Below are 25,939 nucleotides of genomic sequence, written 5' to 3' on the forward strand. Positions count from 1 at the left end.
GGTGCAGTTATGAGAAAGAAAACCACTTTGGATATTCCGCAGGAAAGCTGTATCTGAAGGATGAGCTGGACATCTGTATCACCGGCACCATCTTCCTTCCTGCCAATCCCATCTTAGCATCCAAGCGTCGTAAACATTTTAAAAATATCTCCAATGTCATCCACCCACTTTTGTTAAAATCATATTTTCACAGGAGTGTATGGGTATTCTTGAAACATCTTGGATTCTTAAATTTTCCAATTGCCGTATTTACGTGAATAATCCCCACATATTTGTTGAAAAATTTTGAGGCACAAAACTGGGGTGCGGGTTTTATTTGCGTCAAGGTAGCAGACACGCTCCTGGCTCACCTGGTTTTCGATGCTGATTGTACAGTTATGCTTTGTGCAACCGTAGATGGAAGAAAAGTGTCCCCATGTCATATTTAAATGGAAAACAATTCAGACTTTTAATTCTAAACTGACTTTACATTTTTTATAAATAGTACCGTATTTTACAGAGTAATTTAAATTCAAAATTTCTCCATGTCACGACACAACGCGTCTTCCGGAACGTGCAGGGGTAGCTTTCTGCACTTTCACTCACTTCAGTGTGTCTATAGTGTGTTTCATAGTTGAAAAGAGAGTGAAATCATAATTCTTTTGTATTCAGTGTTTTAAGGAATGCCACAATATCACGTAGCACGCAGTACGCGGAAAAGCAGAATCATCCGCAAAAACTGGCGAGGGTTGGCATTTCTGAACTATAAGATGGCTCTTCATTTGAAAGCACGTAAATGGAAGTCCGATTTCTGTATTACAAAGACTTTGAATTAACGAGGTTTTACTGTATCACAAAACTAAAATCAGATTTCGCTGGTGTGTCTATTTCAAGTGTTTACATTGCATGAAAAGAATCATCCACCACAGGCTGTGTTACTGTCCAGTAAAAAGAGACCACATGCGAGAAGTGTTTTAGATGTGGAGTGTGATGAACTTGAAAGTAATTTAGGAGAGGATTCTAGAGTAGAACGCAGCCGGGAAGGCGGTTTGAAGAGGGTTGCGCAGCAACATTCGCGCGCTTTGTAGTATGAAGTGTTTTCCGCAGAGCCAATAGAATCATTTCAGTAAGAAGTGCCTGTTTGTGTGGGCCACGAGTGAATGTTTCAAGTTTTATTTGTAAATATCATAATCAACTAATTTAGGGAATTATTTGCGTGTGTACGATGGATCCAGGAAGAGCAAAAAGACAAGTTTGCATCGACAGGCGAGGAAAATAGTATTTAGAGTGTATTTGTATTTTGTAAGCATGCAGCAGCAGGCGTTCAGGGGCAGGGAAGGTGAGGAACGCCATGTTGCCACGCCTCAAAAGAAGACAGCACTCGCGTGTGGTATCGGCCTGCGAACAGAACAGAGGATAAAAACCGCGACGGAAATAAAAATAATGCAGTGTTCAGGTCGCTAGGGAAGAACCCTAAGAGGAAGAGGCTAGTGACCGCCTTTGATGATTTCAATAAAAATGTTCTGCGTACAACCATATTTGATATGTATTAAAACGGCGAATATCCAACGGCATTGAAATTTACCTTCCTTAATATCTCGAAAATTTCCCTAAACACTTTCTCGGGGTTTGGTGTTAAAAATTAATTTAAACTTTCAGGAAACATTTAAGCCCACGAAAAATTTAGGTCATTGCTTTGGAATTCAAGATATAACTGGATGAAAAAATGTTTACACTTTCGTGCTGTTATGCTCTCTGCACTTCACCTTTCATTTCTCTCAACTTCCATTTACCTTCCTTGATATCTCGAAAATTTCCCTCAACACTTTCTCGGGGTTCGATGTTAAAAATTAATTTGGACTTTCAGGAAACTTTCAAGCCCATGAAAAACATAGGTCATCGCTTGGGAATTCAAGATATAACTGGAAGAAAAAACATAGGCCTACTTGCTCATTTTCATGAAAAATATATTTCATAGCAGGGATAATTTTTATCATCTCAGGCAAAGCAGCTATATCCGTAAATTTACATGTTCATATTTGCGTAAAGACCACATAGACCTCACAGAGTGATATGAAATGTTTGTTTATGCGTATGTTACTCTTTCGATAGAAGGAATTTTAGTTCATTTCATTTTTTTTTTTCAAAATGTTCCGTCCTCTTAGAAAATTTATACAGAGCGCGCTCTTGTCCGCGTCTCTATTGAGTGTCCAGAATGCATCTGGTTTCCGGCAAGAAAAAGAGACAGGCTAAAACTAGACAACATGTCGGCAAGACATGCATTCACGGCCACATGGCCTCCAACTTAATCAATAGCCATCCAGGCATTTCAGTTTATTGTTTAACGTGTAAATAGTTTCTATGTATTTTGTTAATCATGTACAATTGTAATAAAAGTTTCATTACGTGTAATATTGGTGAATGACTTGGCCCTATGGTCTTATCACGTGCTTAACCAAACTACAGTCCACTACCAGAATAATCATCGCTGTTTAGTAATACAACATGTGTGCTACAGCATTCAATTCGTCATCAAACATTTTGGTCCATTTCCGGGCCCGATATTACACGGCAAAAGTGAAACGCGTGTGAAATATCCGCAGGATTGGAAACATACAATGCAACGTGGGACTCTTCAGTTTACAAGGTCAGATTCCCTTTAATTACCTTTTCCTTGCATTATTTACATTTGTGTGAGCCAGTGCTTTACGATGGACGAGAACGAAATCGCAAAGCTGATCAAGCAACGGGGTTATCTGAAAGGTAGAATCACAAAAATCAAAACTTTCGTCGAAAAGTACGACACTACTCAAAACCTAGCAGACATTAGGGTTAGATATGATGCACTTATTGATTTAGAAAGCAAATACGATTTAGTTCAATCGCAGCTTGAGGTGGAGGATAGTAAACGAGATCATGGGGTAGATAGAGATGAAGTAGATGACATTGTGTACAGTTTGAAGGCAAAAATGCAGGTATTATTGTCGCCAGACCAACACGAAAATGCCGGTAGTATCAGAAGTAACACTTCCAATTCGTCGCATGAAAATATCAACATCAAATTACCCGCGATTAAACTACCCATGTTTAGTGGTAACTATGAAGATTGGATGTCGTTTGAAGATAATTTCAAACTATTGGTGCATGAAAATTCCAGTCTAGCAACCATTCAGAAATTTCACTATTTACTAGGAGCAGTTCAAGGTTCAGCTAAAGCATTAATTCAGAACCTTCCAACTACTGAAACAAACTATACGGTAGCTTGGAACCTATTATGTGATCGGTTTCAAAACAAGAGACTGATAGCAGCAAAGCATGTTAGAGAAATCTTAAACATTGCAACAGTGGAGAATGAAACCGCTGAAGACCTCAGGCAGTTCATCGGCACATTCTCAAGCAACTTACAAGCACTTAAAGCATTGAAATTAGATACTCCTCTCGAAGAAGTAATATTATCACAACATATTGTTGATCATCTTGATTATGAAACCAGGAGGGGCTGGGAACTAGAAGCAAACGCCAACAAAAATTCCTCCCTCAAACAATTAACATCTTACATTGAACATCGCTGCCAAGTCCTTGAAAGCATGCAAACATCTGTCAGTCAAGTTAAGGTGCGCGGTAGTAAAGAAAGCTCACACAAGAAAAAACCGTCGTCCTATACACATGTTGCATGCATTAACAATCAGTGCTCTTATTGTAAACAAGGTCATACACCAGGACTTTTTGCATGTGAAGCATTTCTCAAGTTAACTGTGTCAAATCGCATTCAGTATGCTCGTGACAACAAACTCTGTTTAAATTGTCTTCGAGCATCACATAAAACATCAGAGTGTACATCCAGTCACTGTCGCAAATGCAACAAGGCCCACAACACATTACTACATCTTGAAAATCACAAGTCTAGTACAACTAACGAAACTACTTCGAACAACAAGGTGGTATTTGCCAGCGTTCACACAACCACCAAGAATGAACATCCATGTACTCGAAACAAACCATATGTGTTGTTATCCACAGTTATTGTCAAAATCAAGGATCACAGTGGTAAATTTCGCAAGGTTCGAGGACTCTTGGACAGCGGCAGTCAGACTCATCTCATTACTACAGACACTGTCAGCAGACTAAATTTAAAATGTAAAGAAGACACCACTTCTATTGTAGGCATTAACAATTCTTCATCAACTCTGAAACACAGTGTGGATATTCACCTCCAGTCCACAACATCAGATTTTAACACTAACATAAATTGTTTAGTGGTTCCTGCCATCACAGGAGAAATGCCTTCCATGGAGTTAGACTACAAATCGTGGAACCTACCTAAGGACATCACACTAGCAGATCCTAAATTCTACAGTCCAGGCAAGGTAGATTTAATCATTGGTGCAGAGATGTTCTTTAACATTTTAAAGACAGATGGGAAAAAACGTGCAGGTGATTACCCGGTATTGCAGGACACTCATCTGGGTTGGATAATTTCTGGTAAATGCCCTCAGTCAAACAGCCATCCTGCATGCAACACAGTCACTTCTCTCTTTGTCAAAAAGGAAGATCAACTCGACACGCAACTTCGTAAATTTTGGGAAATAGAAGAATTGCACACTAAACCCAAAACTCAGGATGAACAACAGTGTTTACAGCACTTCAAGGAAAACACCACACGCACTCCTGAAGGAAGATTCGTTGTCAGGTTACCTCGTAAGGAAACTCGATCACCCTTGGGCAATTCTCGTGATATGGCAACACAGCGATTTCAACAACTGGAAGCAAAATTCAAGAAAAATCCAGTATTGCATGAACAGTATGCAAACTTCATGTCCGAGTATGAACAGTTATCTCACATGAGGGAGGTAGGCCTACATGCAACAAATGATTCTGAACATTATTATTTGCCACACCACGCAGTATTTAAACAAAGCACAACTACATCAGTCAGAGTAGTTTTTGACGCATCAGCCAAAACTACTACTGGAGTGTCGCTTAATGATACATTGTTAGTAGGGCCTACTATACAACAAGACCTTTATTCCATTGTGTTGAGATTCAGGACACACAACATTGCATTTACGGGAGACATCACGAAAATGTACAGACAAGTTCGGGTTCATGAAAATGACACGCAGTTGCAAAGAATTATTTGGAGGGAATCGCCACAAACAGCTATCAAGACTTACGAACTATTGACTGTCACGTATGGTACAGCTTCAGCTCCATATTTGGCAACACAGTGCCTCAAACAATTGGCAGAAGATGAAGCAACTTCATTTCCACTGGCATCAACGGTTTTACAAAGGGATTTTTATGTTGATGATGCCCTGTGTGGTGCGTCCAACATCGCTGAAGCATTAAAATTGCAAAGTGAACTCATAGCCTTACTCAATAAAGGTGGTTTTCCCATCAGGAAATGGTGCTCAAATCATCAAGCTATACTTGCCGCTGTTCCACCTGAAGACAGAGAAATTAACTTACCTTTCCAGTTTGATAATGATGACACCATACAAGCTTTAGGATTATCATGGCATCCTACGTCAGACAAATTCTTAGTGGCAAACAGAATCAAACACATTCCAGGGAACAGTAACATTACTAAACGCACCACTACGTCAGTTGTAGCATCTATATTTGACCCATTAGGATTGATCAGCCCATTAGTGATACTATACAAGATATTTTTGCAGGACTTATGGTTACATCAACTTCACTGGGACGACCCACTGCCAGATCCATTAGCATCAGACTGGGCAAAATTACAAATGCAGCTAGCACACATTGACAATATACAAGTAGAACGCCACGTATTAATTGAGGGTGACTTGGCAAATATTCAAGTTCATGGATTTTCAGACGCTTCCGAGCGAGCTTATGGCGCATGCATCTACCTTCGGTCAGTGAATCAGGAGGGTGAAGTATCAGTCAAACTGCTATGCTCTAAATCGCGCGTAGCTCCGGTTAAACGAGTCACTCTTCCTCGTCTAGAACTTCTCGGTGCAGCATTATTAGCTCAGTTGGTACACAAAACCATGCCAGTCTTAAACTTGGCCATTAATGAAACACATTTATGGACAGACTCCACTATCGTACTGTCATGGTTAGCATCACCAGCATCACGTTGGAAGACCTTTGTAGCAAATAGGGTAGCTCACATTCAACAATCAACGAACACTAGTGACTGGCATCATATACCATCACAAGATAATCCAGCGGACTTGATTTCTCGAGGCGTCAGACCAGCAGATCTGCAAAACTCAACCATTTGGTGGTCAGGACCCGCCTGGTTGTCCACTTCTGAGTTAAATTGGCCGCAGAACAACAATGTTGAGGATTCGCTCGCCATAGCAGAGCAGCGACAATCATCCACACTATTAGTAGTGACACAAGCTGAAACTATTATTGAGAAATTCTCATCATTAATAAGACTGCAACGAGTAATAGCTTATTGTTACAGATTTTTGCATAACACTAAGCATGCCAGGGACAAGAAAATTGGACCTTTAAATGTTGAAGAATTGGAACATTCATTAGAAGTCTGCATTCGTATTGCACAAAATGCAGCCTTCTCAGAAGAGATTGGAGACCTGAAAAACGGAGGCGTAGTCTCTAAGAAGAGCCAGACAAGGAACCTATGTCCCTTCTTACACAATAATATTCTAAGGGTCGGAGGCAGGTTGAAGAATGCATCGATTCCGTTTTCATCCAAACATCCAATACTGTTACCATCAAAACATCACCTGACGACTCTAATTGTCAAACATGAACACTTACAACAAGCTCATGCAGGACCAGAATTGTTGTTAGCAACCCTTCGTCAACGTTATTGGATTCTGAATGGCAGAAATGTAGCCAGACAGCAAGTGCACAAATGCGTAACATGTTACAAATTGAAAGGCGTAACTAGTCATCAACTCATGGCTGACTATCCTGAGCATAGAGTTCAACCAGCACGTCCATTCAGTGTTTGTGGCATTGATTATGGAGGTCCTATTCTACTTCGCCCAATTAACGAGAGGAGCAATGTCCGTATCAAGGCATACATCGCACTATTTGTTTGCTTCACGACAAAGGCTGTACATTTGGAAGTAGTCAGCAGTCTTACTACAGATGCCTTCTTAGCCGCACTTCGCCGTTTCATAGCCAGAAGAGGAAAGCCCGCAGATATCTACAGTGACAATGCTACTACGTTTATTGGAGCCGATAGAGAATTAAAAGATCTTCACCAATTCATAGCATCACCGCAGCATCAAGAGGAAGTTGTAAGCAATCTGGCAAACAAGGGTATCAACTGGCATTACATTCCACCTCGTTCACCCCATTTTGGAGGATTATGGGAAGCTGGCATCAAGTCAGTTAAATATCATTTGCATCGAGTTGTTGGAAACTCATCATTAACATTTGAAGAGCTTAGTACTGTGCTCACACAAATTGAAGCCTGTTTAAATTCACGTCCACTTACAGTCCTATCCTCAGATCCGACTGACCTTCAACCCTTGACTCCAGGTCATTTTCTTACTGGAAGCAGTTTGAATTCCATTCCTGAATCCAATCTGACACTTGTACCCAGCAATAAACTTTCAGCATGGAAACGGTTGCAGCAAATGGTGCAACACTTTTGGACCAGATGGCATAAGGAATACTTAACCCAACTACAAAACAGGCCAAAGTGGGCCTCCCAGCAACCTTGTATACAACTTGGAGCAGTGGTGGTTATCAAGGAGGACAATTTACCCCCGCTTCAGTGGAGACTAGGTGTGGTTGAGGAACTTCACCCAGGTCTCGATGGACTTGTGCGAGCAGTCACCATAAAAACTGCTCATGGAATTTTCAAGAGACCAATAGTGAAGTTGTGTCCCCTTCCCATCGAGTAGTGTTTTCTTTTAAATGACAATATGATTCCTTACAGTGTCAGTTAGTTGATTGGTGTATAAAGTTGTATTTGTAGTTATATTGTACAGTCATTTAACAAAATGAACAATTCAAAAACTCTCATTGTGCAGCTGTGAACAAAACAAACAATGCATCAGCCTGCACACCAGTGTACAGTTCTGTTTCATTTTATCTATGTTAATTAGTGATTGACGTTCATTTAAGTGCAACATTTATTATTATGTATTTGTATTCTGATGACATTTTGTTTTATGTTAGTGTTATTTTCATTGAAACTGTATTTTGTCTTGATTGAATGCAATCAACAGAGGGGAGAATGTTCCGTCCTCTTAGAAAATTTATACAGAGCGCGCTCTTGTCCACGTCTCTATTGAGTGTCCAGAATGCATCTGGTTTCCGGCAAGAAAAAGAGACAGGCTAAAACTAGACAACATGTCGGCGAGACATGCATTCACGGCCACATGGCCTCCAACTTAATCAATAGCCATCCAGGCATTTCAGTTTATTGTTTAACGTGTAAATAGTTTCTATGTATTTTGTTAATCATGTACAATTGTAATAAAAGTTTCATTACGTGTAATATTGGTGAATGACTTGGCCCTATGGTCTTATCACGTGCTTAAGCAAACTACAGTCCACTACCAGAATAATCATCGCTGTTTAGTAATACAACATGTGTGCTACAGCATTCAATTCGTCATCAAACACAAAATGAGCCTTCCTAAAATGAGGGTGCGGGCATTATTCGACGGCGGGGATTATTCGGGTAAATACAGTATTAGTGGGAGCGTTTGGTTCCATGGGTAAATGGTTAGTGTGCTGGCCTTTGGTCACAGGGATCCCGGGTCGATTCCAGGCAGGGTCGGGAATTTTAACGATCATTGGTTAATTTCCCTGGCACGGGGCCTGGGTATATGTTGTCTATCATTTCATCCTCATCACGACGCGCAGGTCACCTACGGGAGTCAAATCAGAAGACCTGCACCTGACGAGTCGAACATGTCCTCTGACACTCCCGGTAGTAATTTCATTTCATTTCAGTAGGGTAAGTTTTCACTCCCGTCGCTGTTAACATAACACTGTCAGTCTTTCTTTACTTTTTTTTGCTTCTGTGGCATTTTTCTCCAAACAGCATATGTCTCAAACGTGAACACATTTTAAAACACTCCTGTGTCATCGGCATTAAAAATATCCTTAGCATCATATCCTTCAAGAAGTCGAGGCAACGTATTCTTTTTCCAGTACACAACTTATCGTCTAACTTCCGCACTCTCGCCGCACACATTATGGAATGAAAGATTGTGAAGTTTTTTAAAATGATCAAACCAGCCATTAGAAGAACCTCACGATAAGGAAGGTCCTAGAAGAAGCTGTGTGCTGATTAACAATGGACCAGGTACCCGGAATGATCCAGAAGGCGAGTCACTAGAATAATTTAAGGGACCTTATAAAGAGCATAACTGGTGCACATCAAGTCAGTCTTGTGTGAGTCAATCTCAAGTGAACAAAAGCAGACAGTCGTGAGTTTGCGACAAGTCATTCATTGGGAGAGAGTCCATCAGATACCTACACAGAGCTCAATAAGACTTGCTATTGTAAACTGTTCTGAAATAACACAACCACGGAAAACCATCTTCAGGTCTGCCAACAGTGGGTTCGAACCCACATCTCCCAAATGCAAGCCCACAGCCACGCGACCCTAACCACATGGCAATCTTCAAAAATTGATGCCTGCCTGGTCATTAGATGATACAGATTTGAAGAGTCCAACTTAGCACATTGGGACAAAACGCTGGCAACCAGGAATGAGTTAGCTGGAAAATTTATAATATCCAATAACGGACTAACTATATTGGTATTATAAATTTACTCATTCGGGAGAAATATTTCCGGTTCCCTATGTGAGTCAACATCTGTATCAAGGCTATTCCCAAGTCAATTTATAGCAAAAAGGTTATCATTACTTTACAGGCACTTGAAATATGTTTTCATTATGCACAGTGTTCTCCCTAGGACCTTTTTAAACGCCCTGCTGTTTTTACAGACCACCCAGCTAACATAACCTATATATGTGCTGGTTACATAATATTAATACATATTTGAGTCATTAAGTGTTCCAAATTAAAAATGTAAATACTGTAAAACTGTTCATTTATATTATAAATCTTTGTTATTGTCAGAATAATTGCCTCAATTTCATCGAAGTTTCGATGTTTAGCTTGATTATCATGTAGTATCGTGCACGAGCGGTGTCTGTATAAGCATGGAATCGCATGTGAGCACTCGATTCCGCCCAACTTCACCAACCCGAATGGCAGTCCACAGCGACTAAGTAGTAAGCAAACGAGCAGTAGAACACTAGTCGTTCAAAATACTCTGTTATGTCTTCTTTGTGACAACATTAAAATAGTTCAATTTTGTCATTAATATTATTAATGCCTTGAGGGGACTAAATTCAAATTTTCTCATAATCTTTTTTTTTTTTTTTTTTACATAGTATTCCCCGCCTGGCTACTCATTCTTGCCATCTGGCTGATGAAAATTTTTGGGGAGAATACTGATGCATATAAAGTTGAATGAGTAAACCGAAATGTTTGTCACAGAACCCACTGTTGTGATACTAGTCCAATTTTTCAGAAAGAAATTGAACATATGGTTCACGTTTCTCGGAACTGGAAGGTAACTAACGAGTAAGCTACAATATGGAAATCTGCGTAAACGCAAGTTCTGAACAAATTTATTGCCGTTTCATACCAATTTTAATGTGAGTGGGTTCCCCTCCCCAACTTTTACGAAAAATCTGATAACGACAATACGCTATAGTGAGTAAATTTTTCACCGCTATGAATTCTCGCTATGACTGACTTCTACTGTATATATTTAGTAGTTCAATAACAACAGAAGTGCACAAGTCCACAAGCTGAGACATCCCTTAAGCTTATCTCACTCCTGTTCACTTACTGTTCCTCTAGAGCTTCCCATCCTACTTTCCAATAAGTTAGACATTGATTTCAAATTCAAATACCTTAAATGCTAATCGAACGTACAGGGACACAAGCCTCTAAGCACAGAAGGAGATCATCATGCTTCAAGATGCCATAAATCCTGCCTGAATTCAAGACCAGCTTAAGAGCTGAGAATTAGCCACACATGCCTCGTGAGAACAACAACTCTAGGAATAACTTAATGGTCTTGGTCATTAAACTAAGATTAACAGCTGCGGACTCCCAACCTTATCCCAAGGAAGGCGGCTATCAGTCCTTGGCCAGAGGGTCAATGGTGCTACAGATTCGGCAGGCAGCTGAAATACAATGAGAATTAGTCATGTCATTTAGGAGAGGGAAGGCAATACATGAAAGTTACACAATGCCAGGCTCATATATTTTGACCATACTTTTTAAAAGACAGGCTGAGACTAATAACATTTAAGGGAAGCCAGAGGGTGTTCATCATCATCATACATTCTCCAATCCAGCAGAACAGGTGCAGGAATGAACAAACCACCTACTGAAGCTTATGCTATTATTGTCAAAAGCAATCCCTCTTTTTCCTCTTCTGCTAACTTGCTGTGCCTAACACACTTGAAGGTTCTTCTGTCAGGCTGAACTCCCTCAATTTTAGTAGTCCCCTACTTCATCCACAGGCAAGCTCCCTTTGTGTATCAGTGGTAAGAACTATAGGCCTCCAGATCCCGAGATAACGAGTTCAAATCTGGCAGAGGCAGTCTAATTTTTGAAGGGTGGAAAAAGGTACATTCGACACATTATGTCGTACAATGTTGGCATGTAAATGATCTCTGGTGACACATTTGGTGTTCGCCTGAAAAAGTTAATTAACACTCAGCCACAAATGCCCCATAGAAATTCAGTTTACTCTGGTATCTAGTAGGCCTAGAGTAAAACAGAATGTCAAAACTGAGGAGCAGGCAGCCAGACAGCATCAAATTAAAATGCTTGCACACAGCAGCTGAGGGAATACAAATTATTGTTATCTACAGGCAGCAGATTGAGTTCTGAAATGCCTCATCTGTGAACTGCGCTGTTCCCAAGGTCTCCTTCTCTGACGAAGCTACCATTAAGGACCTGGGAGAGGAGCCCTCACACAGTGCTACCACCAGGCCAGCTGGACAAAATATTTTTAAAGAGGTGTTGCTCTTTTACCTTTCGCCCTTTGTCCTGACTAGTGACAAGCAGAACCTGCTTCACATATAGTGGGTCCAGGTTTGCAGGTGGAAGTAATATGCCAAAATTATCTCTTATATATATATATATATATATATATATATATATATATATATATATATATATAGCTAAAAGAGAAAATTCAGACTTTAAGCTTCAGTTTAAGCTGTGTTATGTGAATAAGGTTCAATTAAATACATTTTCTAATGACAGGAGGTGTAGATGTGGGTCTTTGCAACCTCTATGTTAATTAATTAGCACCTTAGTTTTGTATTTGTTAATCCCCAACATCACCTCAATCTGTCGGGTGAACATTTCTGATGTGGATTCAATAGGTGTAAAGTGACTAGCGGACATTACAAATACAAACACTCTGGACATTATTAAACTAATATTCAGGAATTTGTCACAACAATCACTTCTAGAGAAATATCAACATGGTCAGATGCAAAACACCCATGAAAATGACCTAATTTGGGCAAGGGTACCAAAGTGTGTTTCTGAATATTGATACTTTTCATTTTACAGTACCTGATGCAATAGTAACATATAATGAAGGCACTGTTATCAAATGTAAAGTCCTCCTTAGTATGAGATTTTGTCCAGGGTTCAATATGGTGCAAGCAAAGAAGTCAGTCAACTGTGAGAGGGAAATGAGTGCACAAAAGGAGGTCAATAAACATACAGAAGAATTCAGTCAAAAGACAGAAGGAGAGCAGTGAAGAGGCGGCTCCAAGAAAATGAAGAATCTGACACTAATGAATTACAGTACAGAGCATTAATGGACTGATGATCTTTAGAACTCACTTTCCATAAGTTAAAAATTTGCCTGTAAAAGGAACATTTTCTCAGAACCTATTGAAGGCACTCAAAGAAAACTTACAGAACTTTTAGAATTACAGATTATGAATCTCATTTTAAATCCATATTGACGGTTGAACTTCTTACAAAATTGTACAAAACTATCTTACTGAGGATGACCTAATGCTGGGTTGAAACATGTCTATTTATGTGTGAAGTTGCATCTTAATAGGACGTAAAATATATAGTATTGACTAGGAGGATTAAAATAGTTTTGAACTTTTAGAATACATTACTATACATATTTTAACATGACAGTATTCAATAACTTTCAATTTGTCAATGTTTCATCTAACAAATTATGGACAAACATATTGTGACGTGTGCTGTGAGAGTTTATATATTTGACCTAGTTCAAGTAAATTTTTGATTATTTAAAATTGTGTTAAGGTTTATCATCAAAAATTGTGGTACACCCTGTACCGCCCATGTCTATTTTTCTGGGACTTGCACAAGATACAAGCCTCGAGATGTTTCTCAATAAGCATCCAATTAAAACATTTAAATGTGATTGGTTTAAAATCGAAAGATAACTCCTGTGCAGTCATTGGTCATTAATTTTGTGGGGCCACTTCCGGTTGCACAACTCAGCGCAAGCTACTTTCAGGAAGCGCATCGCAGGGTATTTGAATCCTGTCCTCGGCATCATGTAAAGCGGACGTGTTTTCCAGGGCTCCGTGCTCCATTGGAGATGTGGCTTTTCCTGGAGTAAGCAAAATTAAATTTCCTAATGTAACTTAATTTGAATTGATTTTATTTCACGTTTTAATTTGTCACAGGAGTTTACCCGTCTATTTTTCTATCAAAAATCAATATTGTAATTTAAGATGGTGTAAAGAGGTCTTACATCCATCTTCACGTTGACACAAGGCAAGCCTTCTCTAACAGTTTTGCAACTTAAATTAATTTTTCATTAAGCCTGACCTCAGTAATTCTGCTTCATTTTAAAATGTTTTCCTATGACCTGTATTCTTTTTCTTTTGTGAAGGTGGTCACTTCACATTAAATGTATTTTACATGAATATTAGTACCGGCAAGATTGTAAGACTGCAACTTAATTACATCAGGGTTTGTTTTTCTATTTTGTGTTTACATTACCAGTAGTGTTCATTCTTTCTTTATCTTTAAGGTTTTTATAATAAATAAGTATTTACTATAAGTACGTATTCACAAAATTATTCTTTGGTCGAAGTTTCGGACACACAAGTTCTTCCATCTACAACCTCGTAGGGTTCCTTCTGCTGTCCACATCCTGGTGTTAGGTTCAGTGTATTTTACCTCATTTAATTTTGAGTTTATGATATGATTTTAACAATTCAAAATTGCATTTAATGTCCAAATGTTTTTTCTTTTATAATTGTTTCATTAATGCCCCAAGAGCCGCTAAATATTAGAAAAATTATAGTTCAAGAATAATATGAAAAGAAAAATTTACTTCAAAGAATGTGAAAAGGTCTCAGAGGTAACCTGTAAAAGTTTCATTTATATTTTAATAAGTTCACAGAAAATGCTCCTTAAATTTGACTAAAATTAACACTACAAAGATAACTCACTACAGATCCCCATAAAGCCAACAAATCTGGATTACCTTGAGAAGCTGTAGTTCTCTTTTTTGCTCGCTGATCTGAAAGCGCTGCTCAACCATCTCCTGTTGGAAGTCAGCCAATTTCTGCTGCTGAGAATGAACAAGAGCACGTAACTCTCGCACGCAGTTGTGATCTCTCAGTTCATCCTTGGGAATGATCAGGCCACAACCCTGCTCGCAAGGCACAGGACGTTTTGGATTATGTTCACACTCTTCGAGGTGAGATCCCAGGGTATCCAGTTTCATGATCGACGAACAGCCATAAACCGCATTGTCACAGCTAATGCACAGCCTGAGGAAAAAGAATTAATCTTAAACTCTGCTACATTTTCTCACGGTCTTTATTCTGGTACTTTAACAAACAAATTTTAAGCGCCCAATCTTTTCATGGTATATAATAGAGTATAGTATAAACCCATTTATCCAAGACCTAGTTATTCCATGCATTACTGCAATTGATTAAATTAATGGTAATATTGTTTTTTACTTTTTATTAATGATGTAATCGACTGCCAGGGGAAGGAGGATAGGACAAGCCCTTGCTTAAATAACAAAGAAATTCCTGGCCTAATTTTCGCAGACGACATCCTTCTGCTTTCATTGACAACAGTCGGTATGCAGAGGTGCCAACCTTTGAAATGGCTTTTCCGTAATTCCCCTCCTCTACCCTCCGAAAAAAATTTGGAGTCGAATCCAAAGCACACTCATCCTTTCTGACACCCTCTTTGCCCTTCTCAACAACAATCTATTCTAAGATATATCCTATTACACCATAAATTTCCGTCATAAAATATTCTTAGTAACTTGCTTCCCCACGCAGCAGGTGCTTTTGTGTGGGATTTTTCTCGTAGCATTCCTCCCCCCTGTGAGGACATTCTCACCTCATGAGCAATAAGCGATTCCAGTGTAGATGTGATTATTGTAGGGCTGAAGTCATTCAGTTTTTTTCCTATTAACACTGAAAACTCTTTCTGTGGGAGACTTAATATCAGGTACACTTAATACTGCAATAATACAAGATTACATTTTTTGGTGAATAGGAGAGTAGAGTTAGTTCATTCGCAATGAATTTCACGACGCTCGCGTGTAGCGAAAGGAAGTGACGATCGAGTAAGTATTGTTGCCAACTCGCAAAATTTGAAACGAAGAGAGTCTAGTACCAATGCTCTAAAAGATTCAATTCTCCTTGTTTCCTTATTTTTTTTCCGTAGAAATTATACTTTCATTATAATGTCGCTTTTCCGTAATAATTTACCCTTGGACCGTAATGCCGTAATCGTCAGGGCAAATCCGTAACAATTACGGATAATCCGTAACAGTTGGCACCTCTGGGTATGCAAAACAATCTTAATTTGTAAAAGAGGAAATAAATTAAGGAGAAGTGAAAGGTGCTGGTAGTTATAGAATTAGAAGTTATCAATAAATTAGAATATTTAGGAATTATAACATCGAATGGGGTGAGGAAGGAACAAATAAGACTTGCCAAAACGAAAGGATTGGCCGCCTTATCAAGCACAAGGTCTTTAGAGAGGAAGATGCCAAATATTGAATATAAGTTGCACAAAAATATTAAAATGCTCTTGTGATATGAGGAACACTGTATGAAGTAGAAATATGGGGTATCGAAGTAGACAAAAAAGAATTAGATGCAATAAGTAATAAATTCTCTAAAATAACAATGGGTCTACCAGAATGCACAGCAAATAGTGGAGCTAGAAGACTATGCTAAGATATCAGCATCCAAGCAGATATAATCAAGAAAGTAGTAAAATATTGGTTAAGATTAAGAAGGGGAGGTGGGAGGGAAATATTGAACCTAACATACCAACACCAGAAGAAACACCTAGAAGATGATTACTGGATGACGAAAGTGAAAAGTATGCTATACCTCATTTCACATTAAGAAAACAGTATTGCTCTTATGGACCTACAAGGAGTGAACACACCCCCTCTGAGATACCCGTAATTCCTCATGATTAAGGGATATTATACGTTCTTTGTAATGTATTATGAAAGAGAGATAAAAAGGATGAAGCATTTTTGCCTACATAACATTTTCTTTTTCACAAATATATTCATAGGGAGGAAGCGCAATGACGGTAACAGCCATCGCTTTGTTGCCTCCATTTTCCTTCTTCTGTGTTGCTCTGGTACAAGCCTCGTGTAGTCCCCCCACTCTGTGAACCGCCGCTAGTTCATTTCTGCAGTTAAGTCATCTACAGTATCTATTTGTTGCAATGTGTGTTTTTAGGCTTTAAATTAGTGCGTAATTATCTCTTGTCGAGTGAGAGTTATGCGATAAGTCTACGTGTGTGATTTGTTCCTTAAACATTAATACTGTGATCTTTTGTAGTCACCTACAGTATTTATTTGTTGCATCTGTTTTCTAGCCTTTACTGCATGGAGAAATTTTTAAATGCAATTAAATGCATCCCTCACCCCTCGAGCCCATAAAAATTATTTGTCTATTTTCTCCCCCAATTTGCCTTACACTTCAATGCTGAGGTTTTTATGTGCCGTAGTTTACCTCCGATTCTGTACAAACCACAAATAGCCCCTGTAAACTCCCTGTCCACTTTGTAGTTTAGTTTCTTTCGCTTTTTGTCTTGGACTTAAATACTGAATTTCACGAATTTATGTGCCACCGTTTTCCCGTGATGGTGTTGAGCAGAGCCATTCGATATGGCAACCCTATTGTCATAAGAGCAATACTGTTTTCTTAACGTGGAATTAGCTATAGACAGAATATTATTATTTAATCTCCAAAGTGCTGAGAACTCTATTTACTATAAGGCATGTTAGGGTGGTTGTTTATACAAAATATATGATTTCTCCAATACATAAACAGTAAAAATAGACATGAACAGAAATGGAAAGATAAAAGTATGATATATACAATCCTTATTACTAGAGTACTAATATTTAAAATGCCAGATCTTAATATATACAATACACATGTTAAACAGCTAATCGGCAGACAATATCAAACTGTGTTTAAATACATAATGAATTCTGAAAATTGACAAGAGCAGCATTTTTTATAAAATATGTAATTTAGTGGTTTTTCAAAATAGCAACTGCAAGTTAACAAATCCATCTTAAGTTCAAAATGTGCTCTCTCAAAAGCAGGACAGTTGAACAGAATGTGTTCTACAGTTTGAATGTCTTCAGCGCAGAAGCACTGCGAGCCGTTTTGTGTTGGAATTTTGAATCGCTCGAAGTAAGCATTGAAATATCCATACCTGAAAGCATTTGAGTTCAAAGTTGCATACTATATATTTACATCCCAGCCTACTACGGTAGAACCTCGCTTAACTGAAATGCTCTGGCAAAATTGTATTTTAATATTTTGTTTTACCCTTTCGTTCTTAGCCGTCGATATTAGTAATTATCCTGCTATAAGTGCTGAGAACTACTAGGCAAACCCTATTTTTATATTATGACTTATCCCAGAATGCAAGTGTAGCATAAAACAAAACCGATCCTTACCCTCTAATTCGTCCCATGATACATTTTTTCTTGAACAAGCAGGAATTATTATTACTGTATTATTATTGTATTATTCGTCATGAAGATCATGCGGATGACTCCGACCTTGACAATAGCAGTTCTGAGAATTGAGTTACAGCAGATGATGGATTTAATGCATTGGAGGTAAGATTGATTTTGAATTTTTATTAAAAAACAGTACCACACGCTTTAATTACAGTACTGTAATAAAATTACTGTATACAGTACTAAGTTCTCTATCTAATTTAAGGATATTTGACCTAATTTCCATACGATAGCTATGGAGTAATAAACTACATGGTTTGAAGTAACAAAAAAATTGTTTCATTATTTCAGATTGCTTTGCGCTTTGTTGATAAAAACAATGAATCAACACCACCTGATGTATTGTAAATTAAACTGTGGCACGACATAATTGCACGACAGCGCTGCACTAAGAAAATTAAGAAGAAAATCAATTTTATACAGTGAGTGACATTATGTAAATATTTTAATGTATATATACAGTATGCATCTTTGCTTAACAGAGTTTATGCATGTTTATTTCGACATTTAACTCCCGAAAATATTTACCATGTGTCATCCGAAAAACGCGTCAACCGAACTGGCTCCACCCCCTTTATTTTGGATAAACGGGATTCTACTGTATATACATTTGGAAAAAACAAGATAGAATAGGAATGGGAGAATAATGGGATAAAGAGATCCACAGTAAAGAGAAGAGATTCATCAAAAAAGTAACATGGAGAAACAGATGATTAGGGCAGAATGTGAGACTAAAAGAACAATATCAGAATTTTGTGAAATTATTCAAAATATGTCAATAAGGAAAGAAAGACTCCAAATAGAGAACTAAAATCATTGTTTACTGTGTGGAGAAATAATGAAAGAGGCTCACTATTGAGAGCGTGTAGGGGAACTGATGCACTTAAAATTAAATATTTTGGTGGTGAATATTGTACCCAGAATGGTTACATGTAGGAGTCCATCCCAATGTTTCCCGGGCGCATGTGTGGCGTCTTCACGATATGTTCTTTGGACAACATGGTAATATTGGGAAGCGATACATCTTTCCGCCCAACGTCTTTGGACAACATGGAGGGAATAAAACGGACGCAGAGAAGAACTTTGTTCTCTTTACATTACGGAACACCGTCCTTACAACGGCAATGTGTTTGTACGGTGTCAGTTGTCCAAAACCTCAAGAAGGTTGTCATAATGAATTTAGACAAAATTTAAACATGTGTTCATGAACTTTACTTTGTTCGAGATAGTAGTTTCTACCACATCGAATTGGGTGCTTGGATTTTGAACACTTACCCACACTAATGCGAGCATGCAAGCCCTATAGTGTATAAATGTGTTGAAGCATTTGTTAAATTGTTAAATTGAACTGCAACCTTTAAGTATGACAGTAGAAGCCCACGCATGTTCGGACAGGATATCTTGAAACATTAATGCGAGTAACTTTGGAATGGACTGCCAAACGCACAAAAGTAACACAAAATTAGTGTAAATATCCACTGATTTTGTTAACAAAACAATGTTCTTGTGTTTTACGAACTGTGACATGTGCGCGTCAAAACATGAATAGTTTATAATGCACAGTGGAAAGCAGATATACATAATTATTTCAACAAGGAGGTTAACTTGTGTTAAAGTACAAAGTTATAATCGCCTTATGTTACTCGTGGTGTTAGATATCGAACAGTTCGAGGTGATCGTTTTGCAAAAGTGAAGTGCAATTCTATAAGTTCATTTCATCCTGGCAGAGTTCATCAGGGATAAGGCATCATATTATCACCGGCAAGATTTCATGACGATGTCAACATACTTCTTCACCTGGATTTCGCATGTATAAGAGTTCGATGTCGACCAACCAACCAGCAAACCTTTTCAATCCCAAGATGGAAGCTTAAATCATGGAGGGGAGCTGAAGAGTAATGCATGTTGTAAAGGACTTCCAAAAGGAACAGCAATGAGGTACGAATCGTGGAGACCGCCATGACCACACGGCGGGGACAGAAGATCTAATGAGAGTTTTCTAAATCCTAAGTATTGTTTTACCTTAAGTGAAATTGCATAATAAATTGCCACAATTCCAGCATAACATTTGATTACATAATGACAGGGATGGGTTTTTTTTTTTTTTTTTTGTATGAGTATTTTAGACTAAAATGGAGATGTTGATCAAATTTATATTTTTTCAAGTTCTATCATGAGTGTGCAGTTTAGATTCAGAATATTTTTTTATTTATTAATATGCAAAGTTCTCAATGAGTGTACTTTGGTAACAGTACATGCAAATTAACGCATGCTTATTTTGGACTGGTTAATTAACATATACATATTTGTGAACTACATGGAGGAGTGTGATATCTTATTTAATCATATATGAGCTAATTTCCATAAGATGGCTATGGAGAAATAAACTACATGGTTTGAAGGTATTTAAATCAAACAATGAAGGACATTCAAGTGACTATGGGTGTTAATAAAGTGAAGAACTTAATAATTGAAATATAACAGAAAGGGAAGTGAAGCCACAGGTGAATGTAAAGCTTATATTGTGTTGTTCAGTTGAAATATAAGGGCAACGTAAACTCTAAATCACTAATGTTTATGCCATAGCACAATTCTGATTTCAAATCTTATTTTAATTTTGATGAATGCTTGCCTAAATTTATCAGCACAATTATGACATGCTGATATCTGTTATGTATGGTATCACGCTGGATTTGTGATGTAATGGTATTTTCTAAATTTGGTCTTTTGTAATATACACACACTGTATTCTTGGATTTTTTTTTCTCTCTCATTCAACTATAACCTTCTCTTTGCGTGTCCAGCCATCCTATGCAGTCATTGTTCCACATTGACCTGTATCAACCCGAGATTTCATGTTCACCTATTCCCTAATTCATTTTAGGGCATAATATAAATTAAAAATGGAAAGAGAGAAGGAATTCTATACAATAGCTAAATTGTTAAACAAAGAATGGATCACACCAGGATGAATAGATAAGTCTTTTTGTATTTTAAGAAGTATGTGGCAGAAGGAAATTAAAAGAGATTAGCACTAACTAAAAGTATGAAAAGAAACCAAGAACAAGTCAACGTTTCGAATCATGGCTGTAGTGTCATTTAACTGTTAATGTGTTAAATTGCATGTGAATCTGCTTAGCTTGGAACAGATGAACTGTGTCTTACTCAGCTTCTGGAATTCCGTAGATGTAGGTCGAGAATTCACGCTGTCTATTGTAAGCTGAGGAGAAATCTGTTCGAACTCATAACAAATACTTGCGTCAATTAATAGTAAAGGTAAGATCATGTTGTCCTGGGCGACTGTCCTAAATGCAGATCAGTAGTGATTGATTGATAGACAATAAAACACTGTTAATGCCAAGACAAATTTAAATAGTTTCTTTTTGTTTTTAAACTACAAGTTAGAAATAAGTCATCATCATCATCATCCTTCAAAGTATTGGGCCATGAGTCCCGTTATGGTCTTGCATTTTTATTTTTGCAAGACTTGAAAGCAATCCAATGTCCTTCTGATGGGTTGCTAGCCTGAAGGAAGTAAGATCATTGGTAGGGCTGCCACCTCTCAGCTAATGGACTAGCTGAAATTACAGCATTTCCTCCATAATTGAGGTAACGGTTATACCGCCGTCACTCAGTCGACAGAACCTCGTCTGTGGAAACAAGTTTGTTCATCTCAGGAAGGTGAGGTTGGCATTTGGGCAGGGGAGGTTATGTCATCATCATCCTCCTTCAAAGTATTGGGCCATGTGGCCTGTTACGGTCTTGGATTTTCTTTCCATCGCTTCATTGGACGTCTTATGGATCTCTGTCCTCTTGCTTGATAGCGTAGGATCTCCTTTGGTAGCCTTCCAGATTCCATCCTTTGAACGTCACATTTCCAGTTTTCTTGGTAATCATAGATGTAATTGATTACTGGTTTCACATTCAGTCCCTTAAGCATACCTACATTTCTTATACAATCCCATTTTGTATAGCCTGCTGTTTTGCGCACAAACGTCATTTAACGTAAGAAATTCACATCATTTCATGTGCTGTAATTCTGGAAATGTCTTGGGTTCTTATTGTCCACGCCTCACTGCCATAGCAAAGGGTTGGTCTGGCTAAAGTGTTATAAAGACGTAAGCGAGTGTGTTTTTGGACAAAAGATGGCTTCATGATGTGATTTATATTTCCTGTTGTTCTGGTAAATTTGGTGGAAATAGTAATTAGGTGTAAGTGTAATGTTTAAGGTGGTAGTAGTAAATAAAATTAAATATAATAAGAATATTATGCATGTATCAGAATAAGAATTGCAATAAATGATTATTCTCTCCCTATTTCCAGGCGATCCAGGACTAGGGGATGGGAGTATTCTATTCTAAATTAATGGTAAAATAAATAACAATGTGCTCCAAACGTCTGCAGAACAGCACTGACCTTCACTGTAAACTATAAATTTGTGTCCTCGGTTGAGGTAGTGCAGATCTTTTCAGGCACAGCCCCAATGGAGGCAAGTTGCATGTACTTTTGTAACCACACGCCAGCCCTCCTGCCAATCTTAAATTTCTGCAGTGCCAAAAATCAAACTCGGGCTTCCGAGTATAGCAGCTTATGAGCTAACCGTTATGCTACAGAAAAGGAAGATTGTAAAACTGAAGGCAACACACATCTACAACTGATCAGGGACTAGGGTCACATGTAGATCTTCGTGCTTAGTTCTGCCAATTTATTGATTTGTTTACTTGACCAGTTGTGAGTTATATCTTGCCATTCACGTATATACTGTATTGCATTGTTTTGTGCATTATTGTTCTGTGGTCCATGATATGTTACAAAGATCAGTGGCAAATGTAAGTGAATAGTCATTTCTCTGGAACAGAAGTAAGAGTTCCTCGCCAGGTGGTTGAGCAGAAACAAGGAGCAGGAATGCAACTATTGAAGTTTCACAACTGAAGATCATAATGTGATCGAGGAAGCCCCAGCCTACACAGAATAAGAGGAATCCATTGTGCACAATTTGCTTTGGTTTGGATGGCGGTGAAACACAATGATGACTAAGAGAGATAACAAAAACAAATACAAGACTATTGCAAAGGAAGCTTAACGTAATTATAAAAATGTAATTAGGGCCTACTTTGTTAAGTACCATTCATACAATATCCCTTTTTATAAGACAAGCTAAAAGAATTAAATATTTTGATTACATCAATAGCAACAATCTTGCCACTTCTAAACTAAAACCACGATATGCAACACGTGGCCTTATCATAGACTTTTTTTTCCCAAGGAACTCTCAGTCCCAATTATCTTGGATAAGTGTGTATATACTGTAGATGCTGCAAGTAACTCATCACTAATAACAAGAAACATAGAATGATCACTGACAGGCTAATATAAACAGAAGGAGATGCAGAAAGGAAAGAAATGACCAAATAAAATAAATTTCACATCTACATACTGTCATCATAGATAGGCTGGCCCCACATCAATCCCAGTTCTTTCAATCTCATCAATGGGGTCATAGCCAGCACGAACACTGATCTTGAAATATCCTAAGCTCCATGAAATTATTTTTGTTCTCTACTTACAGTGTCAATTAGCTGTTGTCTTTCCAACCACTTATACTTTACTATGTTTAGCAGGGCTGGAAAAATTTTAGATGTCGCAGTCGCTGCAGCGATGAAAAAATACGTATGCACCTAAAATGATGTAACTGTGACAGCTATATTCCTGTATGAGGGCACAATATTTTCAGGATTTCTTTCCACTCCAGATATAAAATCAAAATTTAATTTGGTGGTGTTCAAAATATTTTGACAATAAAATCCATTTTAAAATTATTTTAATTTTTTTCAACTGCCACCTCTCAATTATATCTAAATACCTGTACAGGTATTATAAGGTTTGTAAGCATTGGCTACAACTGAACAGTGACTAGAATCTATATCAGCGATAGTTACATCTCATGATCGCTTGAAACCATTACAGAATCTGTAAACTTCTCCGTATTAATTGTCTGTAGTGGTCTGCATTGACTACTTAGTGACAATCTCACTACACTGACAAACAAAAAGAGATCTTCGGGTGTTTAAATGTTTTATCATATTGACAAGGAATGCTAGGCAGGATAACCACACTTAATGAATCGCATGGCTTTAATTTTTCTTCAAGAAATTTCTCGTCAAAATGCAAAAAATCATGCCAATGTGTATCCGCGACTCAACCATCTTACTTCCATGTGATAAATTATGCCATCGTGTTCACTGTATTGTTCTCGATGCAATTTTATTTTGGTGTAAATGAATATCACACGAGATATATTCACTTCCTTGTATAAAACCACTTTATTGCCGCTACGTCTAATCTTTAACAACACACACAGTTATACACAGTTATATACAATACTACACTATTAAGGGAAACACACTGAAGCAATTCACTACCGCTTCTGACAAGTACAGATATGATCACACAGTCTATTCTGAAAAGTACAGATATCAACAGTCCACACACTGATTATTCAATTTGCCATCACAAGGCAAGACCGACTACCCTCTCACTCAAGTCTATTCGGAAAAGTAACACTCGCTCTAACCCACACTCTGTATTATCTTACTGCACTGTCTCTCACTGTCTAAGTGACTGATTGGCCTCTTGGCAAACAGGCTAGAAATATCAACTTCTGGAAATGTTCTTGCAACACACAAAATGAACACATCCAAACATACAAGGAACAATCAATCGACCGGCCTCTCGATTGGAGCAAATCAAACACGAATGTTCTATTACAGTTTATAATCACATATGGATAAGTCTATAACATTCCTAATTCAACATGTACCTGGATAGTAAATCATTACTGTAAGTTTCCAGAAACCTCCATATGTATCAGTACTATAGTGGATTATACCCAACATACGAATATTACAGAGTTTTGTACAGTTTTCGACTACACAGATTATGAGGTTACACGTATTCACAATATGCAATTGAGGTTATACAAATTTACAATACATATTTACAGGGTATAGTCATACTTAGCATTTAATCAAAAATTAATAAAATATATTAACTATAATAATTGAAGGTTTTACAAAAGTTAGGTTATATTTAGGACAACTTATCAGATGTAAGGCTTTTCAGGTGTTTGTTCTGTTAACCAGCGTTTCGTCTTAGGTCTGACACTAGACTCGTCAGAGTGGGATGTGTCAGACCCTACCCACTGACACTGGGTGTATGCAGGTGAGCTTATCAGAAGCCTATTTATGAGGCACAGTCTGATACTGCATACGGGAGAAATCTCCACAATGGAATTATTGCCCGCCTAGCAATTCCGAATGGAAAATTCTAAATTCCCATAGAGGGAATTAGATATTTTTCACCAATAGAGCATGTCAAAAACATATCAGATGTAAGGCTTTTCAGGCATTTGCTCTATTAACTAGCATTTTGTCTTAGGTCCGACACTAGACTCGTCAGAGTGGGACAAATATTTCAGATTCCCTATGGGAATCAACATCCATATCATCCAATGGCCAGGCAGGCATCAATTTTTGGTAAAGAGACAAAGTCTCTCATGGTGCATTGGCACTGCTGGTGGCTCCAAGTAGTCTACGCAGTGGCCTCCGCGGTATGCACTAGCCAGCGTCTTGGTAGGTGTGCTAGGTACCAACTGATGAGCCCAACCTAGCACACGAGGACGAAACGCTGGCAACCAGGAATGAGTTAGCTGGAAAATGTATAATGTCCAATAGTGGGATTCAAACCCACTATCTCCCGGATGCAAGCTCACAGCCGCGCGCCTCTAACTGCACGCCAACTCGCCCAGTTGGGGGGGGGGCTTTAAAATACTGGGACACCCTCTCTCCAGGGGACAATAAATATGGAGGGCCCTAATACAGGCAGAAGAGGAACCATT

At 38.2% G+C, this 25,939-nt stretch overlaps 1 protein-coding gene across 8 annotated transcripts in view; it reads right to left on the reverse strand.

Moving 5' to 3' along the window:
• Positions 1-25,939, reverse strand: part of elgi (E3 ubiquitin-protein ligase NRDP1 elgi) — a 252,611-nt gene that overhangs the window by 158,852 nt on the left and 67,820 nt on the right. For 6 of the 8 annotated variants that reach the window (XM_067152603.2, XM_068228889.1, XM_067152601.2 and 3 more), the window contains 2 exons: positions 14,491-14,779; positions 11,093-11,161 (listed from right to left, as the gene is read on the reverse strand). In XM_067152603.2, the coding sequence (XP_067008704.1) occupies positions 11,093-11,161; positions 14,491-14,779 (358 nt within the window). The remainder of the gene's footprint in view (positions 1-11,092; positions 11,162-14,490; positions 14,780-25,939) is intronic. The other 2 variants (XM_067152605.2, XM_067152604.2) reach the window with 1 other exon arrangement.

The sequence above is a fragment of the Anabrus simplex genome, chromosome 8, assembly GCF_040414725.1.
Source record: "Anabrus simplex isolate iqAnaSimp1 chromosome 8, ASM4041472v1, whole genome shotgun sequence".
Lineage (NCBI taxonomy): Eukaryota > Metazoa > Arthropoda > Insecta > Orthoptera > Tettigoniidae > Anabrus > Anabrus simplex.